Consider the following 24,380-nt stretch of genomic DNA (forward strand, 5'->3'; position numbering starts at 1 on the left):
TTTAGAGTTTGATTGATTATGGGTGTGAGAGCTGCACCTGCCCTGGGGTGGATAGTTTGCATATGTAAGGGAGAGGAAGCAGCTGCTTGGGGCCATTCCTCCCCTGAATGCTTGTTGCTTTTGCTGTGTCCTGCCGCCATGAGCTGTAGCCCTCTGCTATGTGCCACTCTGCCTTGTAACCTGCCAAGTATGGACTGGAACTTCCACAAACTAAGCAAAATAAACCTTTCCTTCCTTAATTTTGGGCGTAAAGTATTTTGTCCCACAAATGAGAGAAAAGTAACCAAGACAACCAGGGACCCTTTGTCACCATCCACCCCTCTTCATGTTGGTATTTCATGTGGTTAGCCTTCACCATGACAGATGTGTGGGAAAGACAATCCATCTTTTCAGTATGTAGGTCTCTGGACCAGGAGGAGCAGTTTCAGAGGAACCACATCCAACCTAGGCGAGACCATGTGATCCTAGACTTTGAGCTAATGTGGGATTAGAGGAGACAGGATGTTGGGAGAACTGTTGCCATCTGGCTTGGGTCTTTGCTTTAGTAGCAACAGAAATTAAAACTAAAGCACACATTTATTGGAAAAAATGCCTTAATCGGGAAGTTAGAGGAAAGACTGCCAGAGAGGGAACACTCTGATACAGGGGTTCAGGCTAGCCCACCCCGGGTGGAAGGCTAGCTTTCAAGGATTAGCTGGTGAGTGAAGGATGCTTTTGTTTCCAGGGATGTCCCTCTGGTGCTCTGGCATGCGGGGCCCTACCTTTCCTGAAATTCAGGTGATCACATGCTTAGGACAATGGCTAGACTTCTGGTTGTAGCTGAACGTTTTTATGAACATCTTGTGTCCTCAGTCTGGAGAGAATGAGATCCTGTAAATTCAGAACTAATCAACCCTGTCAGGCCCGCTCCTAGACAGACACTCCCTAAGCAACATACTCCTATGGCGGGGAGGGGTTCCGGCCCAACACCTAGAGCAACAAAGGATACAAAATGAAAGTCAAGCTTTCTTTTGCTTTTAATAACCTATTGGGCATCCAAAGCCCGCTTTAAGAGTCCTGGTTCATACCAAAAATGACTTTTAAGTCCCTGACTGTCCCAGAAGAAAACAAATTTTTTTTTTTTTTTTTGGTCTTTTTGAGACAGGGTCTCCTTATGCAGTTCAGGCCGGCCTAAAGCTCACTATGTAGCCCAGGCTGGTCTCGAACTCGCACCGATCGCAACGATCCTCCTGCCTCAGCCTCCCGAGTGCTGGGATTACAGGCGTGCGCCACCACGCCCGGCGAAAACAAATATTTCTAATGAGAACCAGTTAAGGGCTCAGGGTTCTGCTCGTTCCCCACCCTCTGCCGGTCGCTGACTCTGCCACAACTGCGTCAGAACGATCGAGAATAGCCACCATTAGGGTCGAAACACATCGCTTCTAGTGCTCTTCCGGGCTCGTCTCGGTGTGGTGGGTAGCAGGCGCTCGTCCAAGGTCATCAGCCGCGACCCCACCAGTGACACCCACCCCCGCGGCCGATTCCTGGGCCTGATGTTCCCTAGAACCATTTCTTGAAGGATATCGGTCAACACCAAGTGGGTACGAGGCGCTCTGTCCAGAACGAAGACCCAGAGCTGGCTCTGTCCAGTCTAAACGAGAGGACGAACACCCGTCGGAGCTTGCTGCCCTGCGCGCATTCCACGCAAATCCCCAGAACCTGCAGGATCTCCCAGCGCGGGGAGACCGCGCCTTCTGCGCACGCGCACGTTGGGGTTTTAGCAAGCGCGCTACGTCATCTCGTGGCGTCTGCGCGTGACGTCATAACGTGCGCCGTCCCGAAGGGCCCCCTGCGGGGCACGTGGATGGTGTAACGCGGGGAGGGTTCATGGCGAGTTCCGTGGGTCTGGCACTGTGCGGGCAGGCGCTGGTGGTGCGGGGCGGCAGCCGGTTCCTGGCCACCTCCACTGCAAGCAGGTGAGGGGGCCCTGGGCTGGGAGCTGCGGTGCGCGTCGGCCCCGGAGACCCCGCTTCCCCCGCCGCCAGGGTGCTCTGGGCGACCCCCGGGAGGTCTGCGGCGGCCGCGGCCCGCCGCCCGGCTCTGGCCCCGCAGCGTGGTGCGGCTGCGGCGTCCCTGGACTGCGGGTCTGCGGCGCTGTCGCTGGGGCAGCGACGGCACACTCTGGACTTCCGGGCCCTGCGGCGACCGCGTGGGCTGGCCGCGTTACGTGGGGCGACGCGGAGGAGACGGGCTCACTGTCAGCCGGCTCGGCGATGCCCCCCGCATCCTCCAGAGCGCCTCCTGGCCCCTCTCTGCCCTTCGGGTGTTGCTTGCCCCTCCTTGCAGACCTGTGTCCCCCCAGGTCCTAACTGTCGTTCAGCGCGGGGGTAATAGGAGGACTCCGTACTTAGGACGTGCTCAGGGCCCACAGCGCCCACCTCCCTGGTGCCCTTCACGCTCCGTCTGCTTTCTGTAATTTCATCTTCTTGCCTTAGTGTATTCCCAGTGCGTGGACAGCACCCAGGATTCTTAAATTAGTCAATATTTATTAATCGAACTCTCTTGATTTACGAGCCTGGATACGGGGGCAGTTAGTTAGTAGTGGTCAGTTTCCGCGGCTTGTTTCCTATCCCAGGATAGTTTTGATTTCTTTCATACTTGAAGTAGATGACGTGTGTGTTAAACGTACACCGTACAGTTTGTCCGATATTACATGTAGATTTCACAATTTACAAACCTGTCATATCCCAGATGGTTTTGTTTCAGAGACTTACAGCCCCTAATACAGGTCGCAGGGAACCGTGGGTACATTAGACACCATCTGGTTGCTTCAGTCAGTTTTTGGAGGAACTTCAGAGCCGGCAAAGACCTCTCTCCACAATTTCAGTGATAAAAGCATTTGGCAATCACTTGAAAGGCCATTAGATATCCAGTGATGATGAACCTTTTCGAGCTTGCAGTGATAGAAAAAACCCGCTTCTGCACATATGCCATAGTCTCCCCACCTCTGATATGTACAGGACAGCTTCCATGTGCCTGAGGGTGGGGTAAAGGGTATTTCAGGGCAGTGGGGGCACGTGTATGCCATGCGTGCTGTCGCAAGCTGTTTGTGTCATTGAAAACTCTAAAAGGTTCGCCATTGCTGGCTTAGGTTCTTACAGAGAAGATTCCTCTATGGGTAAGAACATGGGGTCATGGTAGCTTTTTCAGGCAGCTAAGGCATCTTTCTGATTCTGGTTTTAAATTTGGGTGCATGCCGGATATGGTCATGCATGCCTATCCAGAGGCTGAGGCAGGAGGATCTTTGCGAGTTGAGACCAGCCTGGGCTACAAAGTGAGCTCAAGGCCAGCTTGAACTGCATAGGGAGACCCTGTCTCAAAAAGACAAAATAAAAAAAAAAATTTGGGTGCAGAGCTGGGTGTGGTGGTGCACACCTGTAACTCTAGCACTCAGGAGGCTGGGGTAGGATTGCTGGGAGTTGGAGGCCAGCCTGGACTACATAGTGAGTTCCAAGACCAGCCTTAACTGCATAACGAGACACTGTCTCAAAGAAAAAATCTGGGTGCACAATCTATAGAAAATTCAACAATATTAGCATATTGTCTTATAATCATGATGTATTCATTTTTAGTACTTGAAAGAGTAGCATTAATTCCTGTTAGAGTTTTTTCTCTGTTTTTTTCAAACTTATTTTTTTTTTGAGAGAGAGTGTCTTGCTATGTAGTCCAGGCTAGCCTCAAACTCGCAGTGATCCTCCTGCCTCAGCCTCCTGTGTGCTGAGATTGCAGGCATGTGCCACCATGCCTAGCTGAACTGATTTTCTTTGGACAGAACCGTGCTGATTGTGTATGACTTATCCAAATAGGTTAAGCAAATAAAGCTCATTAACTCTCCTCTAAAATATTGTAGCCAGTCAGGTTTCTTTCTTGTCATGGATAAGATCCACATTTTTTTTTTTCTTTTTTTTTGTCTTTTTGAGACAGAGTCTCGCTACGCAGTTCAGGCTGGTCTTGAGCTCGCTTTGTAGCCCAGGCTGGTCTTGAACTTGAAGTTCAAGTTCCTGCCTCAGGAACCTGCCTCAGCCTCCCAAGTGCTGGGACTATAGGCATGTGCCACCATGCCCAGCTAAGACCCCCACTTCTAATGAGTATACAAATATTTTTGTTCTAAGGAAAAAAGAAACAAGCATATTTGTTAACCAAGTGTTCATTCTGTTATTTCCCTTTTAGTGATGATGGCAGCCTCTTCACATATGATTGCAGTGCTGCAGAAAAGAAGGTGCAAGAGGATAAAGGGTGAGATGGCGGGAGGCACCAGTGGGGCCTCAGGGTTTGAGTAACGGGACTGGGAGGTGGAGGATGTAGTTGTGCCGATGAATTCTTACTTTCTGTCACCTCGGGAGAGGATAACTAAGTTGTACCTCAGGAAAGAAACACGAAAGCACTTCTCCACATCATTTCGTGTCTGTCAGTAACCATCCTTGGCTCCTTGAAGTAATAGTGAACGTTTAAAATACAGTGAAGGGCCAGGGATATAGCTCAGTGGCACAGGCGCCTGCCTGGCAAGCTCAAGGTCCTGAGTTCGATTCCTGGTACCCGCCCCACAAGAAAAAAAAAAAAAAACCAGAAAAGTAAAATACAGTGAAGACAGGTGTAACTTCAGGTAATTGAAAGATAAAAGCAGAATATGTGGGGATTTCATGTGGTGACTTTCTTTAGCTGGTCTTGTGGCTCAGTTCCATTGTTATCTTCAACATGATTTGGTCCCTGCCTGTGATCTTGGGTTAGCTCTGTCCACGATGAGTGGGCTATGTGATCTTTCAGGTGCATCTGGCTAGTGCTGCGGATTCCAGCATGTTTGCTGGAGTGCTCTGTTTAGGTAGGTTTTACCTCTGTGAAGTTAGAGCTGCTTTTGCACGTCCCAGCATCGAATGTCTTTATATTCTGGCTACGTGAACTGCTTACCTCTTTGCTGCTGCTGCCCACTACATTGACTCATTGATGAGCAAAGCCATCCTTCTTCAAATGAGGCCTCATTGTTTCCTTTTCTTTCCTAGGGAGGACGGACAGCCCGTGGACCAGGGGAGTGACACGATTCTGGCGTCCACCTTCTCCAAGTCTGGCAGCTATTTTGCTTTAACTGATGACAGTAAGCGTCTGATTCTTTTCCGTACAAAACCATGGCAATGTCTGAGTGTCAGGTATGAAATGCTAACACTGAATCATTAAGATGTCCTGTGCACACCTTGTACTTGCATGTCAGTAGCAATAGTGACAGTAACCGTAGTGATAAGCAATTAACAAGTCCCAGCTAGGTGCTGGACATGGATTCCTGTGCTTTATGTGTATTAACGAATTGAATCCTCCCAGCAGCCAGTGAGGGTAGCAGGGCCTTGTTCTTGCCGACATTTGGTGGCAAGGTCTGTCTCAGGCTGGTCTGCTTGGAGTGACGGAGCTGAGCGCAGTTCTTTCTGTGCTTGCAGAGAGGGCGGGAGCTGGGTGTCAGGGGGAGGTCGGTAATGCAGGCAGAAGCAGCAGTGCTGTGGGCCTGTGTTCCTCTTAGCAGTAGAGTCCTATAGATGTGGTGCTTTATGTGCCGCTTTTTCCTTTGTCCCTTCCCTTCCCCCTCCTTCCAGGAATTGGACCTCGGGCCTCTACTGAGCTATATCCCTAGTCCTTTTTTTCTTTTTCTCTTTTTTTTTTTTTTTTTGTCTTCTTGAGACTGGATCTCACTATGCAGTTCAGGCTGGCCTTGAGCTCACTTTGTAGCCCAGGCTGGGATTACAACAATCCTCCTGCCTCAGCCTCCCGAGTGCTGGGATTACAGGCATGTGCCGCCACGCCTGGCCGAGAATGGCTTTTAAAATGTGTAGCCATGTGTCTGTTTAAGGTGAAATTACTGTGTCCAGCTGTCCACAGCCTGCATCATCCTGACTTTGAAAGGCCTAGCAAGCATCCCCTTGCCAGAGGAGCTGACACGCTAGTGAGTCATGTGGAGTGTAGACCGGGTGAAGTATCTTGAGGAGTAGAGATGAATCTGGCAAGGTGGCCCTGAGGTTTGCAACCCGAGTCCTCCCCCTGGGACCCCTGCAGGCTGGATGTCTGAGATCAGGTGCTGTGGCGTGTCTGCGTTCTGATTTCCTCCTGCGGGGTGAAGTCAGATTGCACCTGGGCGCTCGTGTGTCTTCATCACCTCTGTAAAGGCCCTCCGCAAGCACAGTCATGTTCTGCGATGCTGGCGGGGTCAGGGGTTGAACCTGTGAGTTTTGGGGAGGGAGTAGGGTAGTTAGCTCGTAACAGTTGATCCTGTCTTCCTGACACTGGTTGCTCAGTTTATGTGTGAAGAACATGCAGGGCTGCGTCAGATTTTCAAAGGGGGCTTTCGGCCCAAAAAGGTAAAAGTCAGATGATCTGAAAGATTCTGGTGGGAATATGTCTGCTGAAGTGGCTGAGCTGTGCTGTGGGTCTCTACACAGGAGTCACCTTGTGAAAGTATAGGCTTATTCGTGCAGCATGGGCTAGGGTAGTGATAGGTGGCTTATTGAATTCAGAGCCTCATGCTTGCTACGAATGGGCTCCACTGCCAAGTTCCGGCCCTCCCTACAATCTGTCGTTGTGGTGTGCTGCATTCTGGGTAATTGCACTGCTGCCAGACTTGGGGCTGCACTTGGAGCAGCGAGACACGGCTGGGTGCAGGCCTCCCTCGTTGTCCTGAGGATGTGCCACAGATCTTGCCTTTACCGCTTGGGTGTGGGCAGTGATCCTGGGTGAGAGGTGGCCGGGTGTCTGCTTGGACTGAAGGTTGCTTTCCAGGCTGATGCGGCCTAGAGAGAGAGGAGTGCATCTCAACACCGGCCGCAGACAGGGGTCAGGGGCTGCGTGGCCGTGTGATTTTGTTCACCATCCCTCCACAATAGACTTCCTCCTATATTCTGCTTGTTCTGCTGTTTCCAAAAGTGCTTCAGTGCATATTCACACACAGATGTGATGTTTTCTATCTGTGAGTAATCCTGTAGGAGAAATCCCTGCAGGTGAACGCCAGGTCACATTTGTAATTTAGATAGATAATTATTTTTTTTCTTGTACACAAATATTCCTAAAAGCTTTATTTGTAATAGCCCCAAACTGGAAAGAACTCCAGTGTGTACTGGACTTAATTGGTTCATGGGTAAGCAAATGTTGTTTTTTCGGTCTAGACAGATAATGTCTGAGGAGTAAAATCCGCCCTCCTTCCAGAGTGTGAAAATGCCCCTTGGGGGTGGGATGTGGCTCAGAGACAGCCCTTGCCGAGCACGTGTGAAGCCCTGGGTTCAGTCCTCAGTGCTGCAGACATGACACATACAATTAGAAAACTCCCTTTTCTCCTCGTGGACCTCCTCGCCAAGGTCTTACCAAATCTTACAGTTGTAGGCAGTCTGATGGAAGAAAAGTGATAGCCCCTGCTTGTCTTTTTATGAATGAGGTTGGCCAGCCTTTGTGTGTACTTAAGAATCGTGTGTATTTTGTGAGCTTTCATTGCATTGCTTTTTTCATTTGGGGGTGGTTCCTTTTTTATTCATTGTAGGGGGCCTTTGTGTGTTAGCATCCCCCAGCTTTCTGCCCGTGTAGCTGTGTCAGAGAAGCTCTGGCAAGGAGGGAGGTTTATCCTGGATCACAGTTTCGGAGGTCCCTGGTCACTGGTGCCATCACTTTTGGGTCAGTGCCGAGGCAGAACCTCTTGGCAGGAGCGTGTGGTAGAACTTTGCCACTTGTTTTGTGGCACCTGGGAAGCAGAGAGAGGGGCCAGGGCCGCAGTGTCCCCTCAAGGGAATCCCTGACCTGGTTGCCCTGCCAGGCTCCACCCCCTAAGGATTCTGCCACCTCCCTGTAGTGGCACAGGCGGGGGACCAGACCTTCCGAGAATGGCCTCTGGGGACATTTGTGACCCAGAACCGGACAGATCTGTGATTTGCATGCTGGTGTGGTTCAGGCCTCTCGTGGGACCTCCCATCCAAGGCTCTCTCTGAGCTTTGGTCAGTTAGTGAGTTAGACCATGGAAGTTAACAAGTCCTCTGGTCTGCCTGGTTCTCCCTGGGAACAGGTAGATGATGCCATTTTTCTTCTTTGATTTTGGTTAATACAGGAAATTGACAATCATGGAGAACCAAAGCGAGAACCAAAAATGCACGCTGGATCTCCCCACCTAGCGATCCTGTTCACGAGCACTGGGTGTGCCCCCTGGGTTTCACTGCAGCATCACACGTGCGTGGGTTGCTCTGTGTGCCCTGCGTGCACCGGTTTGTCCCGTCCTCACACTGTGTCACCCTCACTGTTGGCAGTGAGGTTGTTGCCAGTGTCCTGCTGTTGAAGTGATACCGTTTCCTGGCATCTCCTTCTCCCTTGTGTTTGAAGTTTGCCTGGGAGGGTATGCTGGTGACAGTAGTCCTCAAGACCACCCTCCCTTCTGACTCCAGCTGCAGGTTTGGGGTCCCATGGGCCCCTCTGATTCACTAATTCACAAGACGGACTTGCAGAACTCACCTAGAGCTGCTGTCCTGAGGTCACAGAGGACAGTGAAGGGACACAGATCTGTCCCCTGGGAAGGGGCTGCCTGGAAAGTGTCCAGGAGTGTCTCATGCCCCCAAATCACCATGTGAGACTATGAGGGGGCAGGGTCCCCGCCTTTCCTAGTGCCCACCCCAGGAGATGAGGCCAAAGGCCAGGTTCCAGCATTGCCGCGCAGAGGTGTTCCCTGTGCCGAAGCCCCAGACCCTTGTGGCAGGGGTGTGGGGGAGCTGGCCCGCAGCGTGGTGGCTTGGGGGAGAGGGCCATACTTGCGCTCATTCTTCAGGTGTCCTGTGGTCCTGAGGTCTTCAAGGTGAGCAGTGTCGTGCAAGTTCCATGCTTGCCAGTGCGGCGTCGCTTTGTGTTGGTTTGGGCGTGCTGCGACTTTGGGCTTGGGAGCAAGGGGTATGTGAGCAGCCACTGCAGCGCCTGCGCCGTGGGGCAGCCAGTGCCTGGCACTCCCCTGGGCTCTGATTGCTCTCCAAGGGGTCCGGTCTGTGCTCTGAGTCCAGCATGGTCTGATGGCGGAGGACAAGAAGGCTCTTGAACTCCTCTGTGCCTTGTCTGGTTGTTCTTTGCCTGCCGGGGGTTGAGACCCTTTGGGGATCTAACCGGGGCCCCCACAGGCCCCTCTACCATGCAGCTCCACTTCAGGGGTTCCGTGTGCCTGTGGTTTATGTTACATGAAGGACCAGGCCCTTGTGCTGCCATGGGACTCACCTGAGCTGGGACCAGACCCCAGCTCTGTCCCGCCGTCTGTAGTGTGCTGCTGCTTTTCTGTCCTAGCTTTGGGGTGTTCTGACCACAGCCAAATAGGAAGTTGTGGGTGACAGTTTTCCAGGGTAGTCAGGAGACCCTGGCCTGCCTCGGGACAGGAATTGGGGCCCCCAGTCAGGGTGGCCAGCGACACCCTCAGTTCTGTGCTGTGCTCCTGTGGGTGAGTGATCTTACCTGTGAAGTTACTCCTAGGAGAGCAGTAGGGCACCCAAGGACAGAGCCTGGGAAGTCCGAGCTGGGTTGGCTTTGTATCCAGCTGCTAGGTGTAGGAGTTGGGGAGCTAGGCCAGCGTATAAGTGGCACCCAGTACCCTCATGCCCCGGCATGGCTCAGCAGGGGCCTGGCTGGCTGTGGCTTGGCCCTCCGGTAGAGCGGGAGGCAGGGCCAGCCTGGGAGGGGAGCAGTACTTGCTTCCTCTGCCTTTCAGGCTGGGGCCAAGAACCTAGGACTCAGTGGGAGGAAGCATGGGGCCTGAGCTTGAGTGGACCACCAGCTCAGCCCTGGGGGCTCAAAGCCTGCACGCTGTCCTCCAATGACCTGCCCACTCTGCACTGACCCTTACATTCTGACTCCCACGCCCGCTGCCCCTGGCTGCTGGCTGGGGTGATTTACCCTGAGAAGCTGGTCTTCCCCCACTGGTGTAAGGTCGAGGACAAGGTGAGGGTGCGGGCCCCTGTGCTACTCACGCACGTGGTTGGGGTGGCGACCCCTCCGGGCTCTGGGGTGTTTGCTGTGCTGTGCAGTCAGCCCATTGCCGCAGTGCTGACCCAGGACGCCTACTTGTGAATCCTGGTCAGCCCTGCCCCAGAGCTCGGTTGTCTCTCTGTTGTCGTTGTTTTCTCTGCATCTCCCCCATGGCTCCCCACCCATGCTGGAGCAGGAAGAGGAGGAGGAGGAATGGTCCCTGCAGTGTGCTCGCACATCCTTCACAGGGATATGAGGTGACCGCACCAGGCCCTCCCTCTGCTCTGCTGTCCTTTGTCCTGCATGGATCCCATGCTGGTCATGCCGTTCTTCCAGCTCAGGCTCCAACTTGAGCTGACATCTTGCAGTCCCACCCCGGCAAGTTGCTCAGTTTCAGCTCTTTGTTGAGAGTGGCCACTACCCGTCCTTGGGTGGCCAAGGAAACAGGGATGGCTGCTTTGTTAACGACCAGGGGACCAGGGTCCCAGTGTGTGCATAAAGCAGTGTGTGGAGGTGCATCTGTGTAAAATGACACATGCAGGTGTAAAGCTTGCCGGTGGACAGAGTAGCGTCCTGGACCCTGAACTGTGACCGAGAGGAGGCCAGGGTCCTGGCTGGTCATGGAGCGGATGCGCAGCTTTGTTGCTTACCGAGCCAGTGTGCAGATGTGACAGGTCTTGGACCTGGGTCAGGGCTTTGGTGAACGAGAGTCCCGCTGGCCTTCCTATTCCATTGTCTCTTCTGATCTCCCCCATGGGAGAGTGGGCACAGGGGCAGGTGTGCCTGGCAGTATCTGTGGGGTTCTGGTGCCACATGGTGCCCGGCAGAGGTGGCCGGGGAGGCCGTGGGCGGTAGAGTCCAGGTGGCAGACCAGGTGGCGGCCTGTGCTTTTGTCCCGGAGAGCGGCTCAGCATGCGCAGTGCCTGTGAAGCTGTCATTCGTCTCCCTCAGATGCTCAGCAGAGCTTCCGGGGTCCCTGCATGTCATGATAACGGGTTCCAGACGTACAGCAGAGCCAGCAGGTGTATATCAGATACTCACACACAGGAAGCCCTTGCCACTCGACTGCTTTGAAACTCTTGGGATTGGGTACTGGATGCATCCTGACGCGAGCATTTTTGTCCCGGTAGTTATCATCTGGTACGTGACGCACAGGTTAGAACTTGTCAGTGTTGACTGCCTTGTGCCCCTTCCCAGCCAAAACTGTGTGTTCCCCCTGAACCAGTTAATGACGAGTCTCGCTAGCACCACTTTGTGTTGATCATCTTTGGTGCTTTGTCTGTAGCTGGAAGAGAAGTGCTGAGCTGCAGCAAACCTGCGCACGGAGCATCCCAGCTCGGCCTTATCTGCCTTCACTGGAGCAGTGTTTTGTGCATGTGCCGGACAGAGCATGCGCACAAAGCCTGTTTCGCAGTGTAGTGCAGACTCTCCCGTGCAGCCTGCTGGATTTAGCACTGGATGAGAGAGTGGCTGGTGTGTGCGCATCATGATGTTGTGCATTGTAGATTGAACCATCTGAGGTAGGGTTGCCTGTGGCTGGAAGCCATGGAGGGTCCCGTGTCAGCCTGACTCTGACAAGGGTGTTTCTCTGGCCCTGCAGGTCCGTGATAAGGCGGTGCACGGCCCTGACCTTCACAGCCTCTGAGCAGAGGGTCTTGGTGGCCGACAAGTCCGGTGACGTCTACTCCTTCTCGGTGCTGGAGCCGCATGAATGTGGCCGGCTTGAGCTTGGTCACCTGTCCATGCTGCTGGACGTGGTATGTGGAGGACACCCTGCGTCAGTGCTCCAGCCCAGGGCCGGGCAGGTGGACTTGGCTCTTCTGGAGCAGGAGAGCTTGGGATGGAGCTGGGGCGACGGAGCCGGGTGGCAGGGTACAGGAGGGTGAGTCAGGAGGGTGCCTCGTGGCTCTGTACCTGGTGGACAGCTTCATCAGGGTGGGGACTTCAGGTCAGAGACTAGGGGCGGAGGCCTGAGCCGTGCTCCTCTGCCTGGGCTGCCACACACCCCACAGCTGCCCTCCTCGCTCCTGCCTGTGCCCAGCCCTGCTGGCTTCTCACAGGCGTCTGGAGCACCCCGCAGCCCGGCGAGGCCTGAGACCTGGGCAGACCCCTGCGTGAACACTAGGGAGGGGCGTGGGGAGCATGCAGCAGAACTCAGCGACCACCTGGACGTGGGGGCTCATGAGACAGTGGCGCAGTGGGGCGGGTGGGAGAGGAGTTGGGTCCACGTGTGTCGTGGTGCGGAATTGCAGCCGCCCGAGAGGCCCAGTGGTCAGCACAGCGGGAGGAGGGAAGGAGCCCTGCGGGCCGTGTGGGCCTTGGCCGGCTGTAGCGCCTTCCCCGGGGGACTCGGAGGAGCATGCGTTTCTGGTGCCGGGAGAAGCCTCTGAGCTCCTTGCTCTTTTCTGTCCCCTGCTTTCCCAGGCTGTGAGTCCTGATGACCGCTTTGTGCTCACCGCGGACCGGGATGAGAAGATCCGTGTCAGCTGGGCCGCGGCGCCCCACTGCATCGAGGCCTTCTGCCTGGGGCACACGGAGTGAGTGCAGAGTCCTTGCTGCGGGGAGCGGCCCGGGCGTCTGGAGAGCGCGCTGTCACGGTGTGCAGAGCGACAGCGCTGGTGTGATTGCCCCGAGCGCACAGAGCACTTCGCTTGAAGCAGCGGGAGTAACTGGAGAGCCTTGCTGCCGCTCTGCGCCTGCTCCTGTCCTGGGCTGAGTGGGTGCAGGAGCCGCCCTTAGGAAGGGGCGGTGCTCTGTCTGTGCCTCGGGGTCGCCTTGATGCTGACTTAGCTGTGTTCCCCGTTGTTACTAAGCCAGCTCCGGGACCCTTATGACCCGCAGGCCTCGGCCTGGACCCTCTGTGCGCCTCAGTGGGTCTCACTGCCGAGTGTGCGCTCCTGTCTCCGGCCGTGGCGTGTGCTGCTTCTGCCCACAGATGCTCTTCCTGAGACACTGCCCTCCCCCACCTCCTCAGCTTCTGCCTGAAGCTGTCTGTTCCCTTGGGGGCTTCCCAGCCAGTCCTCAAGGGAACTGTCCTGGATATACCTTTTTTTAAATGAGGGTCTCACTGTGTAGTTTAGGTGATCCTACTGCCTCAGCCTCCTGAGTGCTGGGATTACAAGTGTGTACTGCCATCTTAGTCTTGTAACATGGATATACTCAACTAAGTAAGAAGTGTCAAAGTTTGCTACTTCTTTTTCGTGTGTGTGTGTGTAGAAAAACCCAGAAACTTCTGTTCACGAGGCACATGCTGCCACTGAACTCCACCCGCCCATGACAGTCCTACTTCATTTCACCTATTCCTTTCTGGTTTTTCTGTGAGGTGTCCAGCGGCCTGGAGCTCTCCTGTGGGTCACACTGGGGACGGATGTCCTTGAGCCCGTGACAGCGTGTGGACATCGTTCACACGTGTGTCCCCGGCACTCTGCGGCTCTAGGAGTACCTCACTGTGGGCCCAGCGAGGGATTGCTGCTGGATAGGTCCACTCCTCAGTGATTGCATAACCCAGATGCAGCTGACTGTTTAGTTTCTTTTTTTTTTTTTTTTTTGTCTTTTTGAGACTGGGTCTTGCTAGCAATTCAGGCTGGTCTTGAGCTGACTTTGTAGCCCAGGCTGGCCTCGAACTCACCGTGATCCTCCTGCCTCAGCCTCCTGAGTAATTGTTTAGTTTCAAACCCTTGGAAACTGGTTTCTGCCCTTCCCTGCAGCTGCCTCCAGGCAGGCTGCCCCTATCCCGGATGTGGTGTGTCTTTCCCTCCTGAAAACCTGAGGTTAGGACCTGCAGCCTGTGAAGGTGCTGGGGTCCTTGCTCCTACTACTGGGCACCTGTGACTGGTAGGGTCCAAGGGCCCCTGTTTGGGAGCTGTGTCCCAACGATCACTCAGGGTGGCTGTGCCTGAGCTGGGGAAGCAGGTGCTCAAGCCTGGCAGCTGCTGGAGCCTGGGGTGGGGGGTGGGCGGGGAGGGCCTCCCTGGGGATCGCTCTTGGTGGCTGCAGTGTTTCATCCTGTGCTGCCGCAGGCTGAGTGTGGGCACGCTGGGTGCAGTGTAGACGAGTCTGTGGCTGGCCGCTCAGGCTCTGGCCCTGGGCTGGTCTGACAGCCTGTTGGTGGGACTGTTCCCTCCGCTGTGCCCCAAGCCTCACCTGTCACCTGCCTTCTGCTCAGGCATCGCAGGAGTAGAGGGCAGCGTGCTCTGGGGGCTTCGCAGCGGGTGCGGGGGGGCTTGGCAGCCCCGCCGTGGTGGAAGTTGTGTGCTCGGGGCCCTCGCGTGGTGTGTGTTGCCCCATCCAGAGGCCGTCTCCTGGCCACAGTGCAGCTCTCCCCGGTCCTGGCTGAGGGTGGGAGCCCGCAGAGGCAGGCCCCTTCCTGAGGTGGGCGCTGCGCCGCAGAGCCCGGGCTCACCCTCGCCTCTCGCCCTGCAGGTTTGTGAGCCGCATCTTGGTGGTGCCTGGCCATCCGGAGCTGCTGCTGTCCTCTTCCGGGGTGAGTGCCTGTGTGGGGATGGTGACCCATGGGGAGCCTCCCTGGTGGTCAGTGGCGTCCACTAGGTGGTGCCTGTTTCCTGATTCTTGGAGCTGCCTCTGGCTCGCTGCCTGGCCACAGCCATTCAGTCAGGCTCGTGGGGATGCATACAGGTTGTGTGCATGTGCGTGCGTGTGCGTGCGTGTGGGGGGGTGTGGATATGGGGGGTACGTGGTGTAGATGGGGTGTAGTCTACGTATGGGTACATAGTGTGGGTATGTGTGTTGGTGTGAGTGGGGTGTGACGTATATGCAGTGTGTATAGTGTAAGTGTATTATGGGTGTGCACAGTGTGTGTGTGGGGTGTAGGTGTGTGTTTGCATGGGTGAATGGCGTGTGTGGCCACATATGGTGTGTGTAGTGTCCCTGTGTGTCTCTGTGCACATCTCTGAGAACATGGAAGGCGTCCATCCTGAGACGGGTGGTGTGGGTGACTGTGTGAGTGTCTGGGGTGAGCACCTGGCTGGGAGGCCCCTCCCGACCCCTGGGGTCGCCTATGGTCTGGCCCCCCTTGTCTGCCGGACTCGGCTCCTCGGCTGTCTGGCGGGTGGTGCCGTGGCAGAGGACCTGTGGGGAGGCTGCCAGGCCTCGGCCGCATGCCGTTTGGATCGTAAGGAAACTTCCGAGCCACAGAAGTTGGTCTGGAGGCCCCAGCGCAGCTGTCAGAGGCTCTCCTCTGCGGGGGGTTCTCTGGAAAGCTCTCCCTTCCTCACAAAGCTGGGCCCCACACCACTGTTTCTGGGGCTGTGGCGTGGAGTGACGGGCCCTGTGGGTGCCACTGCTGACCTGCACCTGCTGTGCCTCCCTGGGCTCCAGCCCTGGCATCTGCCCTGCTTCCTCGAGCTCTGTGCCATGCCCCACGTGGACACAGAGAGGAGGAAATCGGTGTAGGTGTCCCAGGGGCGCCCCTGGTGGTGCACAGAGCGGCTTCCCAAGGCCCTGTCTCTGCAGTGACTGCCGTGTTTTGGTGGCTGACGTGTCCATGAGCTTTTCAGGAGGTGGAGGGAGCACCCCAGCTTTGAGCCTTCTGTTTCTGGAAATCCCTTTAATCTATCCTAGACTCTCGGTTGTCAGTTCGATGTTGTTTGATTTTTTCTTTTCTTTCCTTTCCTTTTTTTTTTTTTGAGGGAGTATCTTGTTCTGTAGTCCAGGCTGGTCCTAAACTCACTCTGTAGCCTAGGCTGGCCTTTAACTCACAGCAATCCTCCTGCCTCAGCCTCCTGAGTGCTGGGATTACAGACCTGTGCCACGCCACAACATCTGCTTTGTGTCATTGTTTTTTGTGGGCCACCTGCATGCGGGCAGACGCTTTACCCTGCGCTCACCCTAGCTCTGTAGCAGAGATCTGACAGCGTCACCCACTGTGTGCTCTACTTGGTTTTTGTTCCTTGTCTCCTGTCCAAGTCTGAAGCCATCCTGCTTCGGGCCGTACCTGGCATGGGATCTGGAATTGTAACTGGGGACTCTGGGGTCTTCTCTCCTGCTGCGCTGTGCATGTTGAGGCCGATGGGACCCTCAGGAGTCTGCATGCGTTTCTGGTGTGCATGTGTGCTCCTCACTGCCCTCGGTCCTGGGGAGTTTTTCTCTTTTTGGTTTTTTTTTTCTTTTCCCCCCCGGTACTGGAAATCAAACTCAAGACTTTGCGGTTGCCAGGCGCTGTGCTGCTGAGCTAAATCCCCAGCCCTGGTCCTGGGGAGTTGTATTCTCTCACTTCCTACACCTCCTGCTACTTTTTCTCGAGCTTTGTTGGTCTGATTTTCCCTCCTGGTCAGTTTCTCTCATATACTCACGCGGTTCTGCTTTTGGGGCGGTGGTCTCGTCTTTGTCTTTCAACTTCCTATGGGAGTTTTAATTTTAGTGATTTAAACACACCAGTAGTTTTAACCTCAAGTGCTCTTCCGAGAGCTCGGCAGGTTCTCGTTTTGGGCTGTCCGTGCTGGGGTCTCTCCTCCTCATGGTGGTTAGTTTCCTTGCCCAAGTTAGCCTGGTGTGCGTGTGTGCGTGTGTGCCATTTGCCTTTCTCATTCGAGGTCTTGCTCGCATGTGACAGGCACAAGGCCGTCATTTTCCCCGGAGACGTAGCGATGCACATAGCCCATGCACTACCTGTCCAGGCTCAGTCAGAAGTGAGGCCTGGAGGCGGCTTCGGGCCTGGTGCACCCACTTAGCAGGGCTTGTCTTCTGCCTTGGGGGTGCCTGTGCATGGTCACTGTGTGTGTGTGCAGGTTCTCTGTCCTCCCGTTTTAAGCAACACTGTGGTGAATATTGTTTCAGACTTGAAATTACATCTAGCACACTGAGGCCCTGGTACCTGTGGCTATTTCTTGAACCCCTGACGTTCTGGCTATGAGCAGAGGGACTTGGCATGGTCACCCGATCTTTTTTTTTTTTTTTTTTTTTTTTTTTTTTTTTTTTGAGACAGGGTCTGGCTATGCAGTTCAGGCTGGCCTTGAACTCACTTTGTAGCCCAGGCTGGCCTGGAACTCACTGCGATCCTCCTGCCTCAGCCTCCTGAGTGGGGGGAGTACAGGCGTGCACCACCATGCCGAGCTAGGTCACCCGTTCTTAACCAGTGAAGTGACATGCATGCCGCACACCCATTAGCCCTGCACATTTCTCCCCGTGCGTATGCGTGATTGTTGAGGTGTCTGTGCGCGCGTGTGTTTATGCCATTTCTCCCATGTGCATGCGTGACCATTGAAGCATGTGTACGTGTGTGTGTGGACTTTGACCTTCTAGCTGGTGACAGTCTGGCTGTCTTGAGTCGTGTGCTTATTTTGCTGTGGGGTGGTCTGTTTTCTAGGTGTTTTGTGTCTTTGTGAGGGCCTTAAATTCATGGTGGCAGCCATGGCTGTCACAGGGGGAACTTCCGCTGACCACATCTGGCCACCATTAGTGTCCTGTACCTCTTGTCCCGGAAGACTTCCTGCCTCTGGGGAGCCTCCGAGAGCCTGCGTGCTAACCCCTCTGTCTGTGCAGGACTGCACCCTGAGGCTGTGGGAGTATAGGAGCGGCCGCCAGCTGCACTGCTGTGACCTGGCCAGTCTGCAGGAGCCTGCTGAGCCCCAGGATCACAAGGTAGCCACGCACTGCTGAGGGCTCAGGGCCTGGGGCTTACGGGGCGCTACTCTGGGCGCTTGGTTGTGTGGGGAACACCATGTCGCCATTAGAAGCACTTCGCGGATCTGGTGTGGACTTGTAGCTTGGGAGAGAAGTGCACAGTTTTCACGTTTGGAAGGTGCCTGGCTGCGCAGGCGGGAAGTAATTTGTACCTGGTCTTACTTGCATTTCTGCATCTAGTTTACAGAAATGCCTGAATTCTACTTGGAAGTGGGAAAAACGGTGGGGCTTGTTTAGCAGCCACCAAAACCCAGGCAGGGACAGGGCTACCCCAGCCTGCGCTGTCCCCAAGGTTTGGCTTGGGCAGTGTTTATGTCCTCCACGGGCTGGCTTGGGTTCTCAGTGGGCGCTGGGTGGCGAGGCCTCTGCCCTCTGTGGGCCAGCAGGGAGTGAAGCAGGCAGTGGGCCTATCCTTCCACGCTTTAGAGCATAGGACCTCTGAGGGTCCCTTGTAACGGGGTTGCTGTATCTGGCATTTTCACCCCCTTTGTCCTGCGTGCTCTGCTCCTAGCTCCTTGCACTGCACGTGTTCTATGGTTTGAGGCACTGCCAGGCCCCGGAGGCCAGCTGGGGTTCCAGAGAAGCTGTGGACATGGCGGGGTGGAAGGATGGGGTGGCAGCCACTGCCCCCTTCTGCCCTGCTTGCCCAGTGCCTGTGGGCAAGCCCTCCTTGATGGGCACAGGCAGTGCCAAGTGAGCAGTTGCTTTTCCCTGCAGAGGTTCGCCGTGTCCAGGATCACGTTCTGGGGCCCGGAGAGCTATGTGGCGCTTCTGTGTGACTGGTGAGCCTGCGGGGGGAGCGTTGGGCAGATGTCCTGGAGCAGGGCCTGCAGGGGAGAGGCTGTGGGCTCAGCCTCCCCTGGGAGTGAGGCTCCTTTCTGCCCTGGCTTTCCGTGGTCCTCACATCGTGCGGTCTCCCCCTGCCCACTGATGGGGCTGGGACCACCCGAGAGTCGTGCCCGTGGGTGGCTGCAGCTGAGCGATGCTTCCCGGGTGGTTTGGGTGGCTCAGGTGGGGCTCCTGGCTTGGTCCTCGTGTGGCTGGGACTGGTGCAGGCTGTGCCGTCCTCTGGCGAGGGCCAGGACAAGCCCATGGCCCAGCCGCTGCAGTGCTTGTCCTCTCTCTCCTGGAAAGCCTTCCGGTGGTCTTCGTGTTCCAGCTCAATGCCTGCAGACAGCTGGTGTTCAGACAGCAGCTGAGGTTCCCGCGTCGTGTGTGGGACGTTGCGTTCGAGGAGGGGCAGGGGCTGTGGGTCCTGCAGGACTGTCGTGAGGCGCCCCTTGCGCTCTGGAGGCCCACGGATGGCCAGTGGCAGGTGAGGCCGGTGGCTTTTGGGTGTCAGGGGCCTGCGGTCCTGTGGGCCAGGGGTAGGATTGCAGCCTCACGGAGCTCCCTCCAGCCTGGCCATGTCTGCTCCCAGGCCTGTATCCAGGGCAAGGGCTGGGGCCTGGCTGGCCTGTCCCTGCTGTGCTCCATCAGCGGTCCTTCCTGGGACACCTCGTCTCACCCCACATGCCTTTTCTGTCCATGAGGTGGCCCTGGGTGTGCCCTTCATGAGTACAGGCTCAGCGGCTCAGCCTTGTGCCTGGGGCCTCGCGGGGCGCTGGGCGCACACAAACCCCACTACCGTAGGAATGTCCCCACCTGTCTCGTGGGGTCACGGGCTCGGGCAAGCATGTGAACTTCCCAAACTCCTTACCAGAGCCCTGAGCACGTGCCTTGGTCCCCCAAACCCTTGTGTCTTCCTCTGAGTGGGGAGGCCGCCGAGGCTGAGGCAGGCACTGTCGGTGTCTGTCCTGCCTCTGACTCCGGCGTCCCCGTCTCCTCCAGCCTGTTGCTGACAGTGCCGTGTCCCAGAGGCTCTGCGGTCATCTCCGAGGCAGCTGGGCCACGTTGGAAGGTGAGGTCGGGAGCGCAGGAGGCTCAGTAGGACCGGGCAGACCACACGCAGTGGCTGCAGTGGAAAGATCGCTTATGGGAAGAGGCGCTGTGGCCCCGAGGGCAGGGACAAGGCCGCAGGTCACTGGTGGGATGCAGGCTCAGCCAGACCGCGGCCGGGAGCCTCGTGTCCTGGTTGCGGGGCTGGGTGGCTGCGTGTGAGGCCGCCTGACAGTGTCACGGACGGGGACGCAGCAAGCCTTGCCTGCCGCCCACTGGTCAGAGCCACAGACCCTCATCCTGCAGCTGCAGGATGCCCGTTCCGTCACACTGGTGTTGGGCAGGGCCCATTCAGACCAGGCTCCCCTCGAAGGAAAGATGCTGCTGGGGAGAAAGCTTGGGAAGCCAGGCTCACCTCCAGCTAGCAGCCGGGCTCCCTGCCTGAAGTCTGAAGGGGTTTGAACTTAAACTTGGCTTCCAAGCTGAATCTGCCAGGCTGGCCGGATGTCCTCTGTGAGGTGTGAGGGTGATGCGCTGGCTTGTCCCTCTGCTGGCTGGAGGTAGGGTGGGGTCAGCGGCACAAGCCCTCCGCACCCTTGCACCGACCAGATCGACTTTTTCCAGGTGGCCCCGGGGCCGCCCGCCGGACCCCAGGTGCAGCTCGCGCTGCCCAGCACCAGCCTCCTGCCGAGCCTGCCTCGCTTTCCACATCCGCAGATGAGGCAGGCGCCCCCTCGGGCGTGGGGGGAGCTCAGGAGCAGGGCTGCGGCCGTGTGACCGTCCCGGGAAGTGCCCTGCTGCAGGGACAGCGCCAGGGAGTGCGGGGCAGTTCCATGGCTGGCCAAGGCTGTCTCTGGCTTGCGGCAGCAGTTGCTCCTCAGTCTGACACTCACGGCAGGCCAGCAGCTGTCCCTTAAAGCCGCGCACTGACCAGCTCGGCATTCTGTAATCAGTCCTGCGGGGTCTCCGGTGGCTCGAATTCAGGTTCTCCCAGCAGGCGCCTGGGTTCCCTGCCGGGGGCACCGTGTAGAGCACGAGCAGGGTGCCCGTGGGTGGCAGCTGCACCTCCGTCCTTGGGTTTCCCGCTCCCACACCATCCGTTGGCCACATTCTGACAGCGGTGCCGGGTGCAGCCGTTGTCGTGGGCGTGTCCCTCCAGGAGCCTGTGAGCCCACTGAGGATGCTGGGCTGTCACTGCACTGCTTCCTTGTCCCGGGAGGGTCTTGTGGAAGTTCTGAGTTCTGGGCTCTGCCAGCAGCCGAGTCCTGCGTCCTGAGTTGCTGTCTCACCTGGCGCTGTTCTTGTCCCCGTCACAGGCTCTGCCCCCGCGGACGACAGCTTCCATGGGCTCTACAAGGCCACGTTTGACAACATGAGCTCCTACCTGAAGAAGAAGCAAGAGCGGCTGCAGCAGCAACAGGACAGAAAGCGTCAGCGGAGCCCTCCGCCGGGGGCCCCGGGGCAAGCCAAGAAGACAAGGCCTGGGCCGGCAGCCTCGGGGTGCTGACCCTCACCCTGGGGTCGGCTCTCGGCTCTCTTCACCCTTGCTGTCCCAGCAGCTCCCTCGGGAGGGAAGGGGGCAGCTGGAGGCTACCCCTGGCTGAGCTGTGGTGTTTGGACTCTGGGCCCTGAGCAGGCCCTACTTGTGCCAGCCTTTGTGGTGGGCAGCACCGTGAGCACTTCCCTTCAAGTTGGGGTGCTCACGCTCACCCCCACTGGCTGTTTCCCTCCACGCCCACCTGCTGTCCATGCGGGCCATCCTTGCCAGACGCAGCTTCCTCTGGGGAAACCTGCAGGTGCTGCCGAGTTGCTAGGCCATGGCTGCCGCCGCCTCTCGGCAGTGCCCTGCGTGGCAGCCACTCATGCAGTACCTGAATCTTGAGTGTAGTTGGGTGAGCCATCAGTGGCTCCTATGCTCAGTAGCTGCCCTTGGCGACTGGCTCCACGGTGACTGCCACCGTCTGGGCTATGCAAGCGTGTCCTGTTGGTCCCCAGGGACTGGGAGGGGACCCTGCTGTGGGCCCGGGGCCTTGCCCGGTGCCGGGGAAGGCTGGTGATGCTGCTCTTGGCTTTCCAGGTCTGTGGCTTTGCTCTGTGCACGCCACAGAGCACGGGGTTCCACCGGCCAGCAGTGAAGCAGCGCTTTCCCTGCGGTCGGGGCGGGACGCAGCTGATGTCTCGAGCTCCTTGGCCCATGCAGTGTGGACGGCATAGCTACAGCCGGTGGCTGGGCGTGTGATCCCCAGAGCCGCGCTTTGCCCGCTGTCCCTGTCGGTGCTGCGCGGTGCTGTCAGTGACAGCGTGGCTGCTCAGAAACGGTCCTGCTGCGTAGGCACCACACCTCAGGTTCCTAAGTGCCTAGCGTCCCAGCACCATCGGGGGGCAATGCTTTGGTGACTGGCAGACCACTCCTTCCCGGCTCAGGGTATTGGGGCCCGCGCCCCGCAGACCATGGGCGTCTACATACCACCTGTCCTCAGTAATCGGCGGTTGTTGGCTTTAGGAGAATCTAGGCCTGGCCTGCCAGTGCCCTCACTTACTATAGGGCTCCTCGGGGCTGGAGGAGGCTCGGGGTGGCCTGCTTGATGTCTGGCTCCACACAACACGAACGTGTGAGTCTGCAAACCAGAACCTGTGGGCCCGATCTTGCCTGCTGCCTGATGTGAGCCAGGCACTGTTTCGGGTTTCAAGAACAGGAGAAGTGATGTTTCCTGATGTGAAAATCACGTTCAAAGCTCAGGGTCGGGATGCTACACTTCCAGACGCAGCTGCTCTGCACTACGACCACGGGAACGGGTGCAACAGCCCCAGAGGCTGTTGGCCCTGCAGTATTCAATGTGTGCCCTTCACAGAAAAGTTTCCTGGCCCATCTTGAAGTCCCCTTAAATTGTGTATTTTCACTTTGGAGGCTGAAGCAGGAGAACCACTGCAATTTTGAGACCAGCCTGAACTAGGTAGTGAAACTTTGCCCCCTCCAAAAATGGTGTATTTATTGGGTTTCCTCTTTAGGAAAGGCTGTCCCTGTGCCCCTTGGCACCCGACCCTCCGCCTTGGTCCTTCGCTGCGTGCGTGCTGTGGCAGGCTGAGCGCACGCCTGTGAGACTGAGCTCGCCCCGGGCTGCCTCTGAGGCCCTTAGGTCGGACAAGGAGCCGGATCCACCTCCCCCATCTGGGCGTAGCGCAGGGCATTGCTGGGTGCCCGGCTGGGAGGCCACAGGGGAGCCAGGGAATACAGCGGTGCCAGCAGCCAACGTGAGTGAGGAGGGGGTCTTGCACCTTCTCGGCTGCCCTCCCTTGGTGCTCCTGCGGCGGGCGCCTCTGGCTCCAGAGTCAGGCGTGGCTTCCTGCCCAGCTCTCGCCATCCTGTGGAGCCCCTAGTCCTGGAGCGGACCGCGGGCTTTGCTCCTGCTCACGGCCCTCCACATGCCGATAGCCCCGTGTCCCAGGGTTCTGTTTCCCAGTATGTCAGCCCGAGCCCCACCTGTCTTGTGTTTAAAGCACGCCCCTCCCCACGCTCATGCATCACCCCACTTCCCTCCTTTCCTCAGTCTCGTGTGGCTGCACCAGTATCAGAGCCGCTGCCCCACAGACTGGGCCAGAACAGTTCCTCATTCGCCGGTTTCCGCGTCCACCTCTCGGAGGTTCCGCCTGCTTATCCCCTTAAATCTTTATCTCGTTTAGATGCCTGTTTTCTGGTCCGTTTTGGTTTCTGAGTATTTTCCTTTTGGGGACATTCCTTGGACTTGGTCCTAGGTCTTGCACTGATGACAAGACGTCTGGCTGTCGCACTTAGTTCTCGGAGCTCCGTGCTGTGCTATGGTCGCAGTGTTGCGTGTAACTGGGAAGCACTCGTGGGATGCGCGTGTGCGGCAGCGGCACCGCCTGCTGAAGACGCCCGTGCTCCCTCCCAGGAACTGACCCCACTTTTCCTTCTGGGTTTTGGCTGCTTGCTCAGCCCTCTGAGACTCGCTCACGGTGTTGGCCCGGGAGCGTGCCCTCTTCTGCTGCACTAACCGTCCGGTCGTGTGGCTGTTGCACTGTATATCCTGTCTGTGGGCGTTGGCATAGCTTCCCGATTTCAGCCAGTGGGAACAGGCTGCCATCAGCTTAGTCACTTCACATGGCTGGGAGACGATACACTCAAGTGCATGCCAGGTGTGGTGGCACACACCAGTAATCCCAGCACTGGGGAGGCTGAGGCAGGAGGATGTTTCCGAGTTTGAGACCAGCCTGGGTTACAAAGTGAGCTCAAGGCCAGCCTGAACTGCATAGGGAGACCCTGTCTCAAAAAAAGACAAAAAAAAAAAAACAAAAAAAACTCAAGCGCATAACAGGAAGTTTGCTTTGGCTTGCAGACCCAGCAGGGGAGGGTCTGGCTTAGAGGAGAGCGGCCCATGGCACAGTGGTCAGGAAACAAGGGAGGAGCCAGGAAAGAAGCAAGACCTTTCCAGGTGACGCCTCGTGACCGCCTCTTCTGGCTACGCCTTGCCTCCTTGCAGCACACCTGGCTGCTGAACTCGGCGCGTTCACCTACTGATGAGCATAGCACCCCGGGATCAGTCACCTGTGGAGGACTGACAACTGGTGGTCAGCGTGTAATGCCCAGCTGAACTGAACCAGCGCGGTGCTGGGTGTGGGAGCCCACCTGAGGATTGTTGAGGGCAGCATAAGAGGCTGAACTGGAGAAGAGAAGCTGTTAAGGAAGCTGTAGGGAGCTGTTGGTTCTGCTGGAGGAGCTTATCATGCTGGCTTTCCCTTTTTTTATGTCTTGTTGAGACAGTCTTGCTACGCAGTTGAGGCTGGCTTCGAGCTCACTTTGTAGCCCAGACTGGTCTCAACTCAAAACCATCTTCCTGCCTCAGCCTCCTGAGTGCTGG

At 56.8% G+C, this 24,380-nt stretch overlaps 1 protein-coding gene across 2 annotated transcripts; it reads left to right on the forward strand.

The window, feature by feature from the left end:
* The first annotated feature begins 1,777 nt into the window (after positions 1-1,777).
* Wdr4 (WD repeat domain 4) lies at positions 1,778-23,727 on the forward strand. Of its 2 annotated transcripts, XM_005375807.2 has the most exons (11): positions 1,778-1,955; positions 4,210-4,275; positions 5,037-5,180; positions 11,585-11,741; positions 12,409-12,521; positions 14,407-14,467; positions 17,485-17,583; positions 18,343-18,407; positions 18,760-18,940; positions 19,456-19,525; positions 20,820-23,727. In XM_005375807.2, exons 1-11 carry the CDS (start codon positions 1,867-1,869, stop codon positions 21,008-21,010), a joined length of 1,236 nt encoding a protein of 411 aa, XP_005375864.1. In that variant the 5' UTR covers positions 1,778-1,866; the 3' UTR covers positions 21,011-23,727. The 2 variants fall into 2 exon arrangements, with proteins under 2 accessions (XP_005375864.1, XP_005375865.1); XM_005375808.2 differs by lacking the exons at positions 1,778-1,955; positions 4,210-4,275 and having other exon boundaries at positions 5,041-5,128.
* Positions 23,728-24,380: the final 653 nt, after the last annotated feature.

The sequence above is a fragment of the Chinchilla lanigera genome, unplaced genomic scaffold, assembly GCF_000276665.1.
Source record: "Chinchilla lanigera isolate Chin_1 unplaced genomic scaffold, ChiLan1.0 scaffold00006, whole genome shotgun sequence".
NCBI classification, from domain to species: Eukaryota; Metazoa; Chordata; class Mammalia; order Rodentia; family Chinchillidae; genus Chinchilla; species Chinchilla lanigera.

Bases quoted from the DNA above. Each gene is read 5' to 3' on its own strand.
- Wdr4 (XM_005375807.2), top strand. From the start codon at position 1,867: ATGGCGAGTTCCGTGGGTCTGGCACTGTGCGGGCAGGCGCTGGTGGTG. The intron at 14,468-17,484 runs GTGAGTGCCTGT...CTGTCTGTGCAG, and splicing joins TGCTGCTGTCCTCTTCCGGG to GACTGCACCCTGAGGCTGTG. The intron at 17,584-18,342 runs GTAGCCACGCAC...TTTTCCCTGCAG, and splicing joins CTGAGCCCCAGGATCACAAG to AGGTTCGCCGTGTCCAGGAT.